The sequence below is a fragment of the Lissotriton helveticus genome, chromosome 7 (assembly GCF_964261635.1).
Source record: "Lissotriton helveticus chromosome 7, aLisHel1.1, whole genome shotgun sequence".
Taxonomy (NCBI): domain Eukaryota; kingdom Metazoa; phylum Chordata; class Amphibia; order Caudata; family Salamandridae; genus Lissotriton; species Lissotriton helveticus.
The window spans coordinates 1,431,020,008-1,431,041,011 of NC_136068.1; the positions used below are offsets into that span (position 1 = coordinate 1,431,020,008).

General features: G+C 42.8%; 1 protein-coding gene across 1 annotated transcript in view; it reads right to left on the bottom strand.

The window, feature by feature from the left end:
* DHRS7C (dehydrogenase/reductase 7C) overlaps positions 1–21,004 on the bottom strand; it is a 396,376-nt gene that overhangs the window by 296,193 nt on the left and 79,179 nt on the right. Inside the window, exon 3 of the mRNA XM_078654773.1 lies at positions 15,828–15,940. Coding sequence (XP_078510899.1) covers positions 15,828–15,940 — 113 coding nt within the window. The remainder of the gene's footprint in view (positions 1–15,827; positions 15,941–21,004) is intronic.

Consider the following 21,004-nt stretch of genomic DNA (forward strand, 5'->3'; position numbering starts at 1 on the left):
CCTATTGTAATATGGCTGGCGGTGTCTCATAGACACCGCCACCATAGAGAACCCTTTTCTGCGCAGTTGCAAGGCGACCGGGGTGGAAAAGCGGCGGACGGTCTTTCTGTCCGCCGCAGACCCCTCAGCCATACTAATATGGCAGGGGTCATTCCGGCACGGATGGCGGGCAGATCGCCCCGGCCAGGCCGGCGGTGGGGGCCTAGGTGTTCACACCTACATACCAATAAGTGCTATATAGTTGTAATCATTTCTCCCTCCCTAACTTCCCGTATCCCCACTGCTTTTTACTGTTTTTTGTGTGTTTCAAAGACCACTTTAATTTTGAATGGTGTATTCAATTTCTCCTTAATGTTTTCTATGTGTAACACACTATTATTCAAATGGAAGCATCTCTTGGACTCAAGGGATGACCCTCTGGGCGCAGCGGGGATCGCGGTGATACGATTGGTCATTGATCTAATACTATTCCAAAAATAAGTTCCAGTTCATTCAAGAGGTGAAAGAATCATATATTTTTATTCAATCCATGAATCTCTTCGTTATCTTGACAAATGTCAAACTTTTCACTGTGGTTACAGAACTTTTTACAATGAGATTATTCCCAATGCATTTCGTGCACCTCCGTGCACTTCATCAGGGGATATCTGAAAGTAAATGAGGGACCACCCTTCAGATTCTGTGCCTTACAATGATACTGTATCAGTTATACTGGGGTTCTGTTACTTAAGCAAAGTGAGTTATTATCGGTGTGTGTTGTGACGGTTGAAAGTGGTCTGGGCTGCCATGCACTCGGTTTATATCATGTTTTCAAAAAGTAAGTGCTCAAAGCTAAAGAAATCCACTGTGAGTCAAGAGGTTTACTGAAGTTGAATGTGCCGTGCATTAATTCAATCGGTGCTCTTTGATCTTAATGTTATACGTTTCTGCGTGCGTTTGGAATACGGTGAAGTTTTGATAGCGTTGTGCGGAGATATTCCGTTTGAAAACCAATTGTGTGCATCAAAGTGCTCTTACTTCTAGAGTTAGAGTGTGCTCTGAATGTCGTCTCTGTGCATTTTCCGTTAGTTCGTGGGTAAACGCCAAGTGTGTGTCAGTGAGTTTGGAGATTGAAAGTGGACTATATAAAGACGTGTTACTATGGCGGCCATCTTGGAATGGGTGTTGAGTGTATAAATCTTACCTGATATGTGGCGCTGTCATGCCATGAATAGAACGTTACTATGTGGAAGTATAAGGATGGGGTCAAGGAGAATGTGATCATGTGTTGAGTATAAGAGCTGTTGTGATGCCTAACGGTGGCGTGAACTGTGTGGTGTGGATGAAGTCTGAAACGCTATGTGATGTGTGATCTAATCTGTGGAGGGGTACGGTGCTTAAAGTGACATCTATTACATAAACATCCGGTAAACATTTCTACTGGGGATTCGAGATCTTTCTGTAACCACAGGAGAACAAATGTGAAAAGTTTGACATTTATCAAGATAATGAAGAGATTCATGGATTGAATAAAAATATATGATTCTTTCACCTCTTGAGTGAACTGAAACTTATTTTTGGAATAATATTAGATCAATAACCAATCACATCCCCGCGATCCCCGCTGCGCCCAGAGGGTCATCCCTTGAGTCCAAGGGATGTTTCCATTTGAATTATATACTAACACTCCAAGGTCTAGTGAGTGATACCTCTGTGGCAAGCCACAACTTCTAATTTACCTCAACTCAACAGCTTGTGCACAACCACCACTGAACAGTAACACACTATTTTCACAAAAATGTAAATATGACATAAAATACGATAAACCTTAAGGAGCAGTAGCTGGAGGAGGTCTCTCAGACTCTCTTACCGACCTGTGGTTGGAAAAGCCTAGTTCTGTAAAGAAAAGGGAGCGACATGGCTCGATAGTCTGAACCAATGGCACCCGCAAGAAATGAGGAAAGATCAGATGTCAAACTGATAGCAGTAGAGAGAAAGGAACGATGCAGATATAGGTAAAGGTGGCAGTGTAATTCAATTTAAGGGGGAAAACAGAAAATACTAACTACTGCTAGGGGAATTTGGAAATACATAGAAATGACTGGATCCTGTTAGAGTAAGTAATGCTGGAGCTCAGCACCAACTGCCTATGATGTGACCATACAATTTTATGGTGGGTCTAAAGGCAAACTTACTTTTGAAAAAATGTCCTATCCTGTAAATATTAACTGAGGAAAAACATCAATAAAAGTAAAGGCAAATTATCCATTTTTTCTGTGTTTATTTTGCAATGCATGGTAGATAGATGCATTGAGTTTAGACAATTAATTATCATTGCTGTTCCCAATGGTGAACACAGTTGTATTCCAATTTTCATCCCATACCCCTTTGTTTACTGTCATTATTGTCAAACTTCAAACTCATTAAATGGAATAGCAATAAAATGTGTTCTTTCACAGTAGAAATACAGTATTCGATCCCCAAGGGGTTAAAAGTTTTAAGCTAACATATTTCTGATTCTGATCAGAACCATATGGTCTAATTGCTCAGTGCGTGGACCGGTTTCTTGGTTATTTGTGGGTCTGTTTTATGGCCTGGTGGATGGGTTTTTTCTCTGGTATTACCATAAACATTATCTGCAGAATGCACAAATGCTTGCAGATGCCTGGATCTTTCAAAACATGTATACAGCCTGGCTTTACAAGTTCAACACTGCCCTCATTTGAAAATGTGGGCCACTTTTGAACTTTATGATATGCACATAGGGGGCACATTTGTTTTGGTGCCCAGGCCTATTTGCTGGCCCAGTCTGACTCTGACTCTTTACATTTGTAGCAGCATAATTTTGCCTCCATTTTCCATTCATCTATCTTTGGTTAGGCCAGATATATATGTATTTACACTTGGCCTGATGTACTCGTGTGACACAATAATACTAAAGAGATATGGTGCACTGAAGGTATAAAAGTGCATCTATTGTGTATTGATATATATGTGTGTGTGCATATTAATGTTTTGATTTTCAGAAACATCTGGACTGCTGATATGAATCTTCAATGGATTCAGATTGTAAAATAGTACCTTAAAATCCATTTAATGCAGTGCATTCACTAGGTATTAGGGAGAATGAATCATATGTGTGTTAATTCTTTTTTTTTGTGACCAGTTGTTGGTTTTGATTTAATAAAATTAATGAGTCTATTGTGCCACATATACGAGTACTGCATGATATAACTTGATTCATTATTAAATAATTAATTTATTGGATAATATGTAGGTTGTAGAACTAATATGTTTTAAGGAGAAATGTTGTTAGCATAAATGAGGGCCTTAAGCTTACAGTCGAGACAGTTATTATTAATTTGAAAGATGTTTTTCTGCATGTTTTTCTCCTTTGCAGGTGCAGACCGAAGGCATTCGTTAGTTAGTGAAAAGCACATTGCATTGTGGAGATAGAGAGGAGAGGAAGAGTTGGCAAGGTTAAATGAATTTAATGAGGAACAAAAGGAGTGTTACCAACCATTTGGTACTAGCAGACGAAGGAAGGAACCAAGGCTGCTTTGGAAGCAAAGTCTCAAATTTGGGAGTAGTAATCTAGGTGCCAAGTTCTTTCTGGGAACTGGAAAACATATTATGATGTGTATGAGGTCATGGTCTCTCGAATGGTCTTTGTGCATTTTAATTAGTGAACCCACCTAGGGTTTAGTCAGATTCCCTATAGACTTGGAAAAGTACAGACCTCTCTTGATATTTCTGATTGTGTGGCTTCATGCTATATACAAATATTTACTTATAGTACTTCTACAGACGTTCTGATGCTGACACCTTTCTTGCTATCTGGCTTCAGTAGGTTTTCTCATAGCCTTAGTTTAGTGTAGGGTTTAATAGATGCTGTAAATCTTTTTCCTGTATGGATAGAAGGATTGAAACTATTCAACAAGTCACTAGATTATTTTTCTTATTATCTGTATCATGGCTACTGAGATATTTATATGTTCTGTACTGCTGAGGACAATAATTGTAAAACACTTTCATCTTCCTTTGGAGATTTTATAATTTCACTGTATTTTTTTGAGATTGATATATATTATTCTGGCTTTGAGTTTGTAATAAACCTTTTTGACTTCAAGGTATTGATTCAGACTTCTATTGTGTGGTCCTAATTATCAGGCTGCACAGTATGATTTAAATTGTCGTTTATCCCTCTTCCTCTTAGGCTACTACAAAGGTCGTTTGACCAGAGTTGAATTGAAAGAAGCAGCCCAGACCATTCTCACCTTACAACTGAAGCAAACGTTGTCTTTAGCTGAGAGATTTTCATAGCCTTTGCTACATGAGTGAAAGGTGGGTACGTGCACATTTTAGGCACCTGTTATCAACTGCAAATTCAGAGCCATTAAAAGCATGTTATGTTAACAGTATGTTAAAAATGAAGTACTATTTACAGGGTATGAGAGATGCTAATGTTATGTAAATTAGTTAACTGTCATTTGTGTTGCGTATTGTCTGATTAAGGAGGTGGCAAGTTTCAGTTAGATTGCTGAGAGATACAATCAACAATCTCATTTAAACATTCCCTAAGTGTCCTTCTCTGTGTTGAGGTTTCCATTTAGGAATGCCAACCTGACATATTCCCTGCTGGGTCCTAAACCACAGACATGTTCATCTGTAGGTGTGCTTCTGTGCTGGATACATTGCTGTACGGATGCAGGTTTATTCTTTCTACACTGGCATTCCCATAACTTCGGCCTCATTTACAAGAAAATTATGCAGCGGGGTGCCGCATGCCATTTTTGTGTGCCCAGTTCGTCATTTTCAAAGCACACGGATGCATCGTATCAACGACCAAAACCACGCATCCATGTACTTTCCCCTGCGCTATCACCCTTGCGTCATTTTACAAGGGGATGATTGTTTTTGTGCAGCATGGGACACCTTCCTGCACAAAACCAAACATTGATGGCATTTTCCTCTTTCTATGTGTGCTGCAAAATGCAAAGAGGAAAACACGAGGAGAAATAAAAGTATTTTTCCTGGTTGTGCCACTCCTACACCTACCCTGGGGAGGCATATGTTTCTGACGCATTCCCAGCTTTACAAAATGTTGCAGATCACGGAATGTGTCAGGTTCCATGGATGGTGCGTGGGAACACCCACAGCAACACCCATGGAACACTCCTTTCATACCGAGTAATGAGTGAAAGGGGTCCATATTTACAAGGTAATGAAAAGTTATGCACTGTGACTTTACGTGTCCTTGTAAATATGGGCAAGTCCATTGTGTCGCAGGTGCATCAAAAAAAGTTAGGCATCTGCAGCGGTGAATGACCAAAATATAGAATCCAAAATATAGACAGGACAGAATATCGACTCCAAAATATAGATAGGACAGAATATCGAATTACCAAAATATAGTTAGTCAGAATATCGAATTTGGGGTAGGAAATATCGATTACCATAATATCGAATTAAAAATATCGATTTCAATAATAATCGGAAAAAAAATTGTTATGTATGGTAGTATACGTGTTAAAAATTATGTATTAATTTTGTAATGTATGTTGAATTTTTTTAAAGTAATGAATGTTATGTAATTTAAGTTTTGCGTAATTTAATTCCATATCAGATTGTGGGTTCATAGGGGAATAGGGTGGGAAATAATTTAATTATAGTAAATTAAATATACATTTTTATTTATATGTATTGATAATTAATTGATTGATAATTAATTATTAATTGGTAATTAATTTTGATTAATTGGTAACTCTTTTTTATTATTTGGTAATTAATTATTATTAAATGATTGATTGATAATTATGTTCATTTTATTATTTATTTGGAGCGGTTGGGGGTTTATAGGGAAATAGGGTGGGAAGTAATTGTAATAAAGTTAATATTTATTTTTATTTATATGTATTGATAATTAAGTATTCATTGGTAATTAATTTTATCAATTGGTAATTAATTTTTATTAGTTGGTAATTAATTTTTCATAATTAGTAATTATTTTTTATTAATTTATTAATTAATAATTATGTTAATTGTATTATTTATTGTTTGGAAAGGGTTGTGGGTTTATAGGGGAATAGGGTGGGAAGTAATATATTTGTAATAAAATAAATATTTGTATTTATATGTATTGATAATTAATTGATAATTAATTATTAATTGGTAATTCATTTTTATTAATTGGTAATCAAATAATTAATTGGTAGGTAATTTTCATTAATTGGTCATTATTTTTTATTTTTTTTTGGTATTGATAATTAATGTAATCTTCTTTTAATATTAAATCATTACTTTCCCTACTGTTGCACTCTCAGGAGTGGGAATAGCAATTTTTACCCCTACGCTATCCAATGTTTTCCCTACTGTTGCACTCACTGGAGTGGGAATAGTAATTTTTACCCCCCCGCTATCCAACGCTGTCCCTACTATTGCACTCACTGGAGTCGGAATTGTAATTTTTACCCTCCAGCTATCCAAAGCTTTCCCTACTGTCGCACTCTCTGGAGTGGGAATAGTAATTTTTACCCTCACGCTATCCAATGCTTTCCCTATTGTTGCACTCTTTGGAGTGGGAATAGTAATTTTTACCCCTACACTATCCAACGTTTTCCCTACTGTTGCACTCACTGGAGTGGGAATAGTAATTGTTACCCTCCCGCTATCCAGCGCTTTCCCTACTCTTGCACTCTTTGGAGTAGGAATAGTAATTTTTACTCCTACGCTATCCAACGTTTTCCCTACTGTTGCACTCACTGGAGTGGGAATAGTAATTTTTACCCCTACACTATCCAACGCTTTCCCTACTGTTGCACTCACTGGAGTGGGAATAGTAATTTTTACCTCTTCGCTATCCAACGCTTTCCTTACTGTTGCACTCATTGGAGTGGGAATGGTAATTTTTACCCTCCCGCTATCCAACGCTTTCCCTACTGTTGCACTCTTTGGAGTGGGATTAGTAATTTTTACCCCTACGCTATCCAACGTTTTCCCTACGGTTGCACTCACTGGAGTAGGAATAGTAATTTTTACACTCTCAAAATCCAACAAAATCTCTACTTTTTTATATTACATTCATTATTTTTACATTTTAAGCTTTGTTACATTATTTTAAGTATGTTTTATTTAATTGTTTTTAATATTTAATTACTTTTCTGTTATTTTTAATACATTTAAAAAATTTGATATTTCAGTTAACTATATTTTAGCATTCTATATTTTGGATTCGATGTTTTAGTACTTACCTGTTTTTAGATAGGGATTCTAGATTCTGTTCTTCGATATTTTGGAGTTGGTTTTTTGGGCATTCTATATTATGTCCCTCCATATTTAGTCACTGAACCATCTGCAGTGCAATGGGCTTGTAAATGAGGCCCTTACTGTGTGCAAAATCACATATCTGTATGTGCGGGTAATTAAACCGTATGTTATGAAGGCCTGATTGTGGTTGTATGTATCTCAATGAAAAATGCACAGGCTTTACACTGTTTAAGTGGGCACAGTTCTTTCTATGGTTTGCTGTGTGATTAGCTAGTCTTCACTTTGCAATACTTTGTTTTAGATTGTTTGATTTTCTGTAGGATAGAGTAGACTGCCAAGGCTTCTCTCCACCTTGCAGCTTCCTGGAATGTGCCATAGAGATTGCTAACAACATGGTGCCTGAAGTCAGGCTAGGATGCTTTTTTAAATGCTACATCACCCTCACTACACAAAGTGCTTTGGGTGTGTGATGGGTGTTTGCTCCTGTATTTTGAATCCCTGACATTGCAGACAATTGCACTGTCTTACTTTAACATGGAATGTGCCAACACAGTAAGAGCACACTTCCAAGGCACTTCTTGGGAGAGGATACCGGGTTTCCAGGTATGCCCAGCTTGTCTCCCAGCATGCAAGTGAAGTCACACACTACCCACTTCTTCAGGGGGTTTCCAGGCCCTCCCCCCTTAAAGTGCCTCTGCACTGGTAGAAAGGCTGCCTGTTTCAAATCAAAAGTTGGCCTTTCAATGTTGTGCTCTCAAAGTGCAGGCATTAATAAATGCATGGACCAGGGCAGTGCCTTTTTCCTCTATAAACAGGTCAAGTCTACAGTGGGCCCCATGAATGAAAGAAGCATAAAGGTGTGGAACAAGACAGTGTGCATGACCTGCCAGGCGTCACTAACATTAGGAACAATAATAAAGACAGCTTGATAGTGCACCATGAAATCCCGAGCAAGATTGCTAGGCATATAAAACAAACTTGGCCATAATAAGTCATCATCATTTGCAGCCTGTACCTGGTGCATTTAGAGGTACTTCCAATAAGCTGCAATAAGTTATGGGGTGCTCCTGGAAATACAAATCACTGCCTTTTCACATATTTTTTCTCCCAGTACACTGCAAACAATGCTCCATTTGTGACGTTGTTACCTAATTTCTTAGCACCATAAAATATTTATGACAGCTCACCACATGGTGGGGCGGTAAGTCTATATTTAAAACTGCTCAGGAGCATCGGTTTAACAATCCCATGTTCCATTAAAAGTAATGATAATGCCAGCGTGCCAAAGCCAATCTTATACCTGTAGGTAACCTGGCATAGTCCAAACTGTCACATATGTAGGAGGGTGATTGTTAGTAGATGGAGTATATACTCGTATTTGGTAGCTTTACCAGGGCCTGTAGGTGGTGTATGCTGCAGTAGCCTGCTGAGGAATATCTTGGGCCTTGGATCTTATTTCTTTTTTTTTTTTTTACAAATTAAGCACTGACTGCAATCCCTATCCATTTTTGGTACACATGCTGTTGTGGAGGTAAACACAATATCTTGTTGTACAATACAAAGCATAAATAGATGGTCTTGCACACCTCATGCATTTAGTAGAGCATGGAGGCACCTGCCCATACACGTTTTTAGTACAGGGCATGTTACAAATTGACTAGAAGTTGAGACCCAAATTGAATTCAAGTCCCACTATTTGATTCACGGGCATGTCTTAAACCTCAATTAGCATCCTTAAACACTGGAATACTCTCCATAACAGTGAGGGAGCACTGAGGTCACTTTATAAGTGTAAGGATGGAAAAGTCCTCTGCATGGAAATGGACGTTTCTAGAAATGGGGGTCTTTAGTTGGCAGAGGTAGGTAGCTTTGTCCAAATAGGGGCCCTTGATTCTAATCAGAGTAAGGGGGATACACTCTTCACATAACCACTGCTCACCCCCTTGGTAGCTTGGCACGAGCAGACAGGCATATCCCAAAGGCAATATGTTAAGTATTTGTACCAACACTCACAGTAACAGTGAAAACACCCACAAATGGACACCACACCAGTTTAGAAAAATAAAGTATCTTTATCTAAACTAAACAAGACCAAAATGATAAAAATCCAACATACACAGTTACAAATAGGACTTTCAAAAGGTTTCAAGAACTTGTACCATAGATAACTATGGATGCATAAGTTTTCACCACAGTACCTGTAGATGCGTCAAAGTTCCAAAAGCTAAACAGCCCCAGTATCAGAAAGCACAGAGATGCGACACTCCTGAGACCTTGGGGAAGTGGTGCAACAGTTCTGCAACACGCAGAGGATAAGTTGCGTCGAATCCGGTCTGTATGGGAAGTGATATTTCGATTATTCGTGACGGTTCCGGTTCGCAGGTGATGTGTCAGGAAAGCGTGCCACACAGGTACGATGCGTGGAAATCCAGGATGCGTTGGCGATTGATGTGGCGGCATCAAGCGGCGCTGAGTCGGTCCACTTCAGCCGTGAACCCTCAATGCGTCGATTCTTGCAGCGGTGACAGGTGCTGCAACGGTTTTTGCAGTGGCACAGCAATGAGTGGAAATTCTTCTCATGCCGGAGATGCGTCGAGAAAACAGCTGCAATAAGAGCGATGCATCGATTTTAGCAGTTCTTCACCTTTCTTCTTTCTTCCAGCTCCCAAATAGCAGCAACAACCTCCAGAGGCCCAAAACTGGCACCTCTTAGCAGGCTAGAACCCATAGCAGCAGAGTTATGGGGCGCTTGGAGGTGAAGTCTTTGTGTCCCTGAGTCTTCTGAACAGGAGGCAAGCTCACTTCAGGCCCTTGTAGATCTCCTTCAAGCAGCACACAGCAAAGTCCTTCTCCTTTCCTTGGCAGAAACAGCCATTGCAGGCCAACCCAGACACACGGCAAGGGCAGTACTTCTCCTCAGTCTCTCCAGCTCTTATCCATGGCAAAGGTTCCTCTTGAATTCCAGGAATGATCTAAAGTCTGGGGTTTTGGGTCTGATACTTATACCCCAAAATGTCTTTGTTTTTTTTTATTTGTTTTTTATTTTATTGAGAATTAATTGGCACAGAAATCTTCATAATACAAAAGAGATATTATCCAACATTAATACAACGGGCAGCTTTAAAAAGAGAGAGACACAATAAATACATAATCATACATTTACAGGTTCATCAATGATCGGGGAGTAGTATAAAACCATTATATACATAATTAAATAGCTCCAATATACATTATTTATTACTGCAACCTTGCAATCCTCCATTTTTCCAAGGGTGCCCAGATCCTTGACCCCAACTCCTGTTTTTTCCTGCCCTTAAGCTCATATAGGGCAGCCTCTAAATTATGTATACCCAGAAGTCTGGTCAACCACATCTGGAAGGACTTTGTTTTCTTTGTGCAAGGGGCTCTGAACTAAGTTCAAACCAGTTCTGGGGGGCACTCTGCAAGTGCACAACAACATCCATTATCCTACGTATAAGAAAAGGGAATGTTAGGGCCTGGAAAGTGAGTGCACTTTCCAAGTCGACATGGCAGTTAACAAACCGCGCACAGGCACCGAATGGCAGGCCTGAGACATCTTTTCAGGCCTACTCATGTGGGTGGCGCAATCAGGCCCACTAGTAGCATTTGATTTACCAGCGCTGGCACACCCAGTGCACTTTACTAGGGACCTACTGGTAATACAAATATGACAATCAGGGAGAGCCAATCACAATATTAATTTACACAGAGAGCATATGCACTTTAGCACTGATCAGCAGTGGTAAAGTGCCCAGAGTCCAATAGCCAACAAACACAGGTCAGAAAAAATAGGAGGAAGAAGCAAAACGTTTGGGGATAACCCTGCAAAAAGGGCCACTTCCAGCAGTCATGCACCCCTAAGTGCTCAACTGTACCGATGTATGAATCCCTAATGCAGATTTGTTTTGTCACAGGCAAACACAGATCATGTGTGTGCACCAGGACATAAGCTTGTCTCACAGATTACAGTCTTGTTGGACCTAGAAGGGTGCCCAAAGTTCTACCCTCACTGTAGTGGAAGGATACTGCCTTTACTAGGAGCTAAGAAGCACAAGCACAGTGATCAGTAGGTCTGTCACTGGAGTGAGGCTTGCAGGCTCACTCATTTTTAAATTTCCACTCCTGTGCGCTTAACACACAACCTTGGCCTATATCAGTTCAGTGTATAGTGATGTGCAGTGCATGAATAGTGTATATGCTCTGGGTGTATGTGTGCCTGAGAAGGGTACAGTACAAGAATCATGCAGTACTATGCAGTTCATGCCTGCTGAATACATGTGCAGGATGTGTGTGTGCCTGTGACTGGTATAATATACTAAGCATGTAGGGCTGTGCATTATGTGCAAACTGAATGCATATGCTGGGTATATGTGTGCCTGTGAAAAGTACAATACTGGTAGGAGCTACTGCTGTGCAAGTGTGAGCATTCTTGATTCATATACTGGGTGCATGTGTACCTAGGAAGGGTACAATACACAAGGAAAACAGTGATAGGTTGTGCAAGCAAGGTAAATACATGTACTGGATGTACTGTGCCTATGATGGTCACAATACATGAAGGATACAGTCTTGTGCAGTGCGTGCATAGTAAGTGTATGTGCTTGGTGTATGTCTGCCTGTGAGTGAAACAGTACATTGAGGACACTGTGCTGTGCAGTGTCTGTATGCTGAATGCATGAACTGGGTGGTGTGCCTGCAAATGATACATTGCATGGAGGAACCTGGGTTCGATTCAGTGAAACCCAGGACTGCATGGTGAAAGCACGAGGAGGCAGAATGATCCCCCAGACAGATTTGTGTATTGCTGCATTCCTGTAAGATGGATGGGAAAACATTGGGGAGGGGAGGGGAGAGTCAGGTTTCCCCTGTACATTTCAGATGGGGCTCTTTGATTCAGTGAAACTTCACGATAGCCTGGACACATCTGAGGATGAAGATGGCACTGACTAGAGAATCATAAAGCAGAGGGCCGGGAGCTCTGGGATAACCTTTTGAAGCACGTATCATTGTGGTTGACTTCCAGGTGTGAATTCTAAACATTCCAGTGGACTGTGTTGCCGGACTATCAGTTTTGGAGTCGTTCCTGCTGTGAGAGAATGCTTTTCAAGAGGAAGAGAGGAAGAGAGAGCAGAGGAGTAGGTACCTCAAATGAAGCATAACCCCAACATAACACTTCAAAGACTCTGATCCCTAATCACATTTGGTGTCTTGAAATTAACTATAAGAAGGCGAGATTGAGACCCTAAAGTTTGCCATCTGCCAGGCAGCCAGTTGGGCTGTGTTGATAGGGGAAGCTCTGCAAGGCTTCTGCCTGTGACCAGGACTTTGGTACAAAGATAGTCTCCCTGCTGGGTGAGGGGACATCACCCATGGAATTCAAGACCACCTACCCAAGAGCCTGGAGTTCCAGCACCTACCTGCTTGCCAAGATTAATGTGCCCTGTGAGGAACAGGAGAGCGTTGGAGGGAGTAAGGTCCAGTGGGGAGCCCTGTTGAGTGGCCTCCCTCTGGGCGGTGTGAGAAAATGGCTTCTGCAATGGTCGAATCATTACCTGTGCACAGGACAGAGTCAGCGACCCCCGTATGCCAGAAATGGTCCTTTGTGAATTGAGCAGTGTGTTGCACTGCACCAATCAGGCCAGAGCCCTGCGTAGTGCCAAGGTGATGACTAAATATTGCAGGATTGGCCGCTGTGAAAAAAACTGTTGTGCAGTTAGATCCCTAGCCTTGTATGGTAGCAGAAAATGAGCCCATTTGCCAGGCGGGGATGTCACAAAGGATTTCTCTGTGCCAAAGGTAAGAGGGAAGAGATGTGGCACAGCAAACAGGGCTCCTGACTCTGGAACACAGGGGCTCTTGGTTCGATCCACGGTGCCGGCAGTAGGTTAGGCCAGCACCATGCGACTCTGGGCAATAGCTTGCTTAATCTACCCAATGGCCCCCAATGCCTGACACCCTTGGGTAATTGTTTGCGCTTTACAAATACTGTATTTCATTTTCAACTGGGAAGGAGCCCATGAGCTGTGAGAAAAGGGGATCCTGTATGCCAGAGGGGCTCACCAGAAGCATCAAGAAATGCAACCTGATCTGCCACTTCCCACTGGAGAGGTGAGGACGTTGTGGGAGTACCTGTGCACCATCACCCAGGCAAGGGATCCAGGACAGGATCATCGCAGCCACCGCTCACTGGGAGAGGAAGCAGACATTTACCCGACAGGAGGAGCCTCAGAGAGACTCTGGTCACTTTACTGTAGGAGTGTGTCTGTGAGTTGTGACTCTCACACGCTGTGTAGCCACCTGGTCTGTGTGCGGCAGACTTGCCTGTACTCAGATGCGAGAACCAGTGGAAGGGGAACACTCAGGAATTTCAGTCTCTTCAAGCCTGCTGGTGGGTATGTGACTGGTTTCGCGCCTTTCGACATGTTGCTAAGTTAGCGCTGTAGCGCTGGAACACTAGTGACTGTCAATTAGAGTCAAAGTAAACACTTGAGACTCAGGCTACCCGTGAGGCATTTACTGAATGTTACCAATAGTGAATGGGAAATAACCACCATTGCTATCGGTAGGAGGGAATGGCAAAGAAAATTGCCATGGAAACCTTAGAGCTTTGACCTGTGAAATTGTTTGTGAATGTCATCATTTTTCTTTGTGTGGTATGCAATAGAAATAAATACTTCACCTTTTCCCTAAAGAGAGTATTTTGCTAGACCATGGTTTATTTCTGCAGCTGCACGCATTTTGAGTTGTGAGCTGTGTTCACTAATCTGTATCTACATCTCCACGCAAGGTAGCCTTTGACTCAGTCCACACTATCCTGAGAGTCAAGTGCAGCAGGGATACTTGGCCCAGTTGCTTGGGATCTATTGTAGGTCATCAGGAGTAAACCTCCCTGGGTCCTAGTAACCTCTGTGTGCCACGTTGGTCTCCGAAAGGGGTCTGACAATAAGCATTTTCTATTTGAATGTGAGCTACTTGCTTAATCTCACCCCAGCACAAATCTGATTTCAAACATATTTTTTCAAATAAATCTTTGTACATTGATGTGACTAGAAATGGTTCACGTAAAGAGCCCAACCCAAGTGCCAACATCACAAATAAATTGCACATGCCCTTTCCAACTTACACTTTGCTAATCTGCCTTCTTTGACCAAACACCAAAGCCACATATAATGTACTCATCAAACATTACAGAGCTCATTATGGGTAATGTGGTCCTATTCTGGGGGCAGATGAGGTCTGGAATCCCTGCAGCAAAATCCTGCCATTACAAGATTGTGATACCGGAATTCTGAATAAATTGTACATTAGTTTAACTGTGTCCTTTTCAACAGACATTCCAGACTTTGGGCTCTATAATTAGTTGCTTTTTCTAACAGCGTACCCCCTCTCGGAGAGCAGGGAATGCTGCGGTAGGAAATGGAAAGGCTGTCCCTGTCCTCCTCACTGCTATGCAATGGGGAGAGCATTTGTCAGTGGTGGCTACCTCTGTATGGGGATGAGGGGGTGGGAACATGATCTAAAAAAAACATATATATACTTACCTTCTTCGTTTTCGCCGCTGCTGCAGTCTCTCCCGTAGTCCTGCAGAGCCCTAGAAGCACCCAGTCCCCTGGACTCTACCAGCAAGAGCAGCGTTGTGATTGGTCGGAGTGGCTGAAACGATCGCTCAGGCAGTAACTGGGAAGCTGGGCATGGTCTCCACTGGGCTGTGCAACACAGCCTAGTGGACAACATGCCAAGTGCACACGACTGTTTGGACGGCCCCAGAGGGCAAATCAAGCAGTCATACACACTTACGAAGGGGGTGTAAGCCCTTCCGGCTCACTCTGGTGTAGGGGAGCCCAGCCCTGCCCCGCTCGACATGGCTGGAGTTGGAGTCCCTCTGAAAAAAAAATGATAATAACTACTTGTTATTATCATTTTATTTTTCTTTTGCCCTGCTCAACGCCACTCCGCCTTGACGGAGGAGCCACCACTGACATTTGTAGTTACCCATGTTGCGCAGGAGTTGCATAGGCAGAAGCTCGACGCCAAAGATGCCTGCAGCCACCACAGTCTCACATCCAGGTCTTGGTCCTGTTTTTCTGGTCCATAATTGTCACTGAAACAAAGATTTTCAGACAATGCAACTCTATGTTCAGAGACACCACACTGCACAAAATGACCCAGAGGAGTATCTGCCTCAGGGATTACCGCTCCCGCCACTAATTATGCAAGTTTTCCATGCTAAATATCACGGGGAACAGTGGAAAGCTGGAGACCGCGTTCTGTACCCTCATCCCCCAATGACACAGTTTCCATGACACGTACCCTCTACACTTCTTTTAGTCACTTGTAGCCAAGTCCAAGTGACAACTTATGCGGAATCTCAACGCTGCTAAATCATCTTTCTTTTTAATGCAAGGTGCAAAGATAATGAACCTCCTCAAACTGCTGATGCACCTTTCCACTTTTAAATAATGAGAAACCCTAAAACAGTGTACATGCAATATAATCAACACAAATATACTTATGATGTTAATACAAAACATGTCTGAAGTGTGTCAACAGAAAACCCTTACCACACTGGGGTCCGCTACACTTATTAATGCGTCATGCAATGCTTCCAACTTTTCCCAAGATTTACCGCACAGGACCAGTCGAGCACCTCCAGCATGAAATACTCTTGAACATTCTGGAAAAAAGACAACATTTCTATAAACATTGTATTAAAGAACAACTACAAAATAGACAGAAACAATCTTTCATTTCAAGAGTTCATCGTCACCGCAGAATCCATGACGGAGTGTAATATTGAGTCTTTAAAGGAAGTATCCCAGAGTACAGCCTTTGAAGTTCGATTTGCGCACAAGATTCTTCTGTAACTATTGGCTCAAGAATGTGAAAGATTGCCCTGAGGCAAATGTTTTATAGGATTTGTTAAAATATGAAAACAAATTATATTGTGAGATGTACAGCTATGTGACTGTAATATAATTTGGATTGCATTATCCCCTCTAAAAAGTTATATTACACACTATGGGCGTTATTATCACTAGGGTGGTCCATTGGACCGCTACAGTCGTGGTGGCGGTTCGTGGACCACCAGAATGGTGAGTGGTCCGGCCGCCATATTTTGACTTCGGCAGTCGGAATACCACAAAACCACGATCTCTGGTGGTCTTGCAGGGGTGTGGGGCTGGTAATACTCTGGTGGTGCCGCTGTGGTGCTGCCAAGCATATTACTAGTTTCCTCACTGCCACAGTTTTCATGGCGCTGCGACCACCATGAAAAGTGTGGCAGTGAGAAAACAAAGGGGGCTGTTGACTCTGCGCCAGGGTATGCATGCAGGGGGTACCTAGTGCTCCCCCTTATGCATCTACCCCCAGTTCATGTGAGGCATGGAAAGTCCATGCTGTGCAGTAATGTGCACCATCGTGGGCCAGCCGCAGCAGGACAGCTTGACCTGGATTCCAGTCGGAATCCGGCGGGCAGTCACAGTATGGGTTTGGCAGTCATGGAGCATGCGCAAGTGTGACAGCCTGCTCCAAGACCACCAAACTCGTGTTAAGGCCTTATAACTTAAAACAAAAGGGATTTCCTAGTTTCTTTTTTCAGGCGTTAGACTGCATGGACATTTTTACTGACTTGAAATCCCATTTTTTTGTCAATAGACAGGTACTCTTCCATCACTTTCCTAAAGGGATCTACATGCCTAGATTGTGTCCCTTTCCCATATCACCAGCTGCAAGACTGCATGGTGAAAACATCTGGCAGGTAAACATCCCAGAACCATTGTAACCCTGGGATACCATAGGATATACGGCAGGAGCCCACACTATTCTTTAGCATTACCTGTTGTGGGGTGTACAATCCACCTCAGCAAAAGGGGACATTTTGGAATTTTTCAAACTGTTCACCAGAATGCCTATCGAAGTTCCCCCAAAAAGTTGAATGCCCAGAAGTGCCCTTCTTCTTAGGATGTTTACAAAATCCATGGATGGTACGTATAAGGATGGTCATGTTGCTGTAGGGTGCAAAGGGGACAGGAGTTGTTTCTGCCTCCCTGAGGCTCAGACATTTCCTGGAAAACACAGAATTTGTTTGAGGGGAGAGAGGCAAGGGGGCATACCACCAGTTAACAGCTACAGGACAGCTTCCCCACCCTAACTCCATCCTTTCTTATCACCTAGGCATGTTATATTTTAGGTACAGTACTACCTTTTTGTTACATAGCAACTTCGGGAGCCAAGCAGAGATAAGTACAATGATTATTTTGTGAAGTACAAGTTAACAAATGGGGAAACCACACACAGCCTGCTTTCATGCATCAGACGCCCGACAAAGACTGAGCAAGCGAGGGATGACAGCAGCGTGTGCAATAAAGCAATAACTTAAAAGCAAACATAGCAACCAGAATGCATTTACTTTTGACAATTGAGCTTGCTCCACGAAGTTTTTAAAGGCACTGCGCATTCCATACATTACTGCAATGTCTTAAGGTACAACACTCTAACTTGGAAGGTACTGGACAGGCTTCTGATGTGGAATTGTTAAGCATCTCAGGAACTCAGCATGATTATTTGCAATATTCATCCCATGGACTCCTTGTGGTTAATGGTGTCCATCCGATTGAAATGCTGAATACAGAACCCAGTCAAAGGAGACTGAAAAAGGGAGACTGAAAAAAGGAGAAGTGTTGCCTTACTGCATCCGTGCAGTAATGTACTCCCTATGGCACGTGGTAATCTGCCTACACTTTAATATCCTTGGATGCTTAACTCTGCATCATTCAAGAACTACAGTTATTCTTTCTTGACTTTGACCTCATTCGCATCTAGAACCAGTGATCATCAGGAATTATTTGAGTCATTGTGGGAAAGTTGTCATCTCACATCTGTCAAGAAGCCTGACAGGAAGGTGCAGATATCCCTCCACCTGCAATGCTGGACGTTCACAGGAATTAAGTTTTCTTGCTATGCATGCATTGCAGGACGGATGGAAATGGCAGGGAATTCCTGACCGCCAAGGAAATATAGCTTGGCTCGAAAAGTCCTCCACTTTAGAATCAAGCTCTGGGCACCAACAACCAATTGAAACCATACAGTTGTTTTGAAAGCTGCTGGCAGTGCTAGAGACAGGCACCTGACACAGAGTTTCCATGTCACAGTCTCTTTTCAGCCTCATATTTATCATTCAGCAGGCAGATGGTGCCACCTCGGTGAAGAAAGGCTGCTGCCTACATTACCACCGAGTCTTCCAAGCATTTCAACAAAAGTCATAATTCTTCACAGGTCATCATTGGGTGCTATCTCTGCACAGTTTTCATTGTCCCTCTGAATTTGGCCAACAGACCTCTGCTCGGTGGTTGCTATCACATTATGATTACATTTCAGTAAATAATATATACATAAATATTGGTGATAAATGAAGACCAGTATGTCCATTAACTTGTCTGTTTAACCGCCTTGATCCTTTTATTCATCTCCAGCTCTTTCTTTGCACCTACATTACAATTCTGGCTACCATTTTCCAGTTTTTAATGATTTTTATCAATAAATGCAGACAGCAGACCTTATATTTCTCTGCCTACATTCATATTTAAGCACAACCTGAGACTGCAAAGGTGCTGTCATTTGCGGGATCATGAAGGCTATGAGCCCATTCATTAATTACCATTGGTTATCTTCATCATCACTCTCATTTCTTTTCATTCCATTGGTCAGCAACATCATATTTCATTTTGCCTGTATCTCTACAGACAGTATTGGAGGATTTGGGTTTAATCGTATGTACATTTGACACACATTTACACCAAAATACTGCAGGGAATCAGCTTCCTGTAGCACACCCAGTGGCCTAGCAATAGCCCCGCAGGCCCCACGATGTGAGGTGGGCTGAGTTCAAAGGGTCCCCCTCCAGCACTGTGCACAGGTGACAGGCCCTGGCCTGAGAGCTCCTGACTGGGTACGGAGTGTTGGGGGAGGGGTGGTACCTGTTATGTTTCACGTTGGTGGGTGAGCCCACTGTGTTAACCCCAAAGAAGGGTGTTTTCAGGGTCCTTTTCGTTGTGTCCCGATGGTCACAGCCGTGACGTAGGGAATGGGAGTTAATAAATGGGCCTGGAGTGTGATCTCACGGTACCAAACAACTACTAAGACTGTGCTCTCATAGTCATTGCTAGTGCCGCTGCGCAGCGTACTTGAAGAAGCGGCTCTTCATGTACAACTGGCGACCAGGCGGTCTCGACAAGCCGCCTCACCTCTTCCTTCCTGGGTGTCTCCTGCATCCTGCGGCACACTGTGGTGGCCCTCCTGATGATGGTTTGTCTCTTCAGTGGCACACGGACCGTTATCCAGAGCTGTGCTGAGGGTGCATCTACTGCATTTCCCTCCATGCCTTGCCAGCACGTCACTGATCCAGCACGCCCAGGAACACTTGGGAGGCATGGCTTTTCGTCTGCACTTCCGGTGCATTTCATCTGAGGTTCAGAAAGCAACCTACTTGGAGCCTACTCATTGTCCACTAGCCAGTGTGATCCCCAGCAGCTCAAGCTTAGTGGTAGATATGCCTGTTTGAACCCTGCACATGCCCACATGCATTTGGATGTATAAGTGAGGCCTGCTGCCAGTGGACTCTGCGCATCTCACAGCATTCTGTTCTCTGCGGTGGTGGCTGTGCTTGACCTGGCTATTAGTTGGAAGGGAAAGAGAGAGTGTGTCACATTGTCGGCATCACACCACCCTAACAACCCCACACAAGAGCCAGAGGAACCATGTTTGGTTGATTGTCCTCTATCCTCCAGTGATGTGGAAAGATTGGGAGGGGCCTCTGGAGACCTACTTTACGGCTGTGGCCCTAGACGATGACAGGCGACGCCTCATGTTCCTACATTTGGGAGGGGCAGCTGTACATAAGTTGTGATAATCAATCCTAGAAGCTGGACCGTCTTTCACTTATGGCACGTTAAAACGAGCACTAACAGCACACTTCGAACCATTAGCAAACCCTGACTTTTTGTTGAGTCTGGCCAGACAATTACCTAATGAATCTGTAGATACTTTTTATGCCCACCTGAGAAACTTAGCTAGCACCCGTACACTGACGGATGAATATGATCAAATCTGAGATCAATTTATTCACGGGTGTTCCTCAATTAAACAAAGAGAAAAAAATTTTCAAGTTCCAGGAATGCCCATGGCAGACATGCTGATGATGAGTCCATGGTGCGAGCCGCACACACGGCGGCAGCAGTACAGCACCAAATCCTGATGAAACCCATCAACGCATTCGCTATCGGAATCGCGGACTAACACCAATTCCATGCCTAAGACATGCTATGGGTGTGGAGGTTCCTACCCACACAAAAGGGCTTTCACCAGCTCAAGGAAAAAGGTGCTCAGCATGCAACAAACCTAATCATTTTGCAAAGGTCTGTCATTCCTCAGTGCCCATGAAAGGTCAAAGGTCAAAACCTGTTAATGCCCTACATGCATCAGATGTCCCAGAGGACAAAGGAGACATGGACGATGATGATATTGAATGGGCAGTCCATGTTATACATGCCATGCAACTTGAGGGATACCCCCAAAAGCCCATCCCAAAGTGAAATGTGCTACTTGGTGGTCATCAAGTGCAGGCGCTGATTGATACTAGAGCATCCAGTAACATCGGCCCAGTCCGTGATGCTGACACTTCCTGTGCTACCTACCTTGCGACCAATGAGTCTCACTCCACTCGTGCCAAGGTGTATGTCAC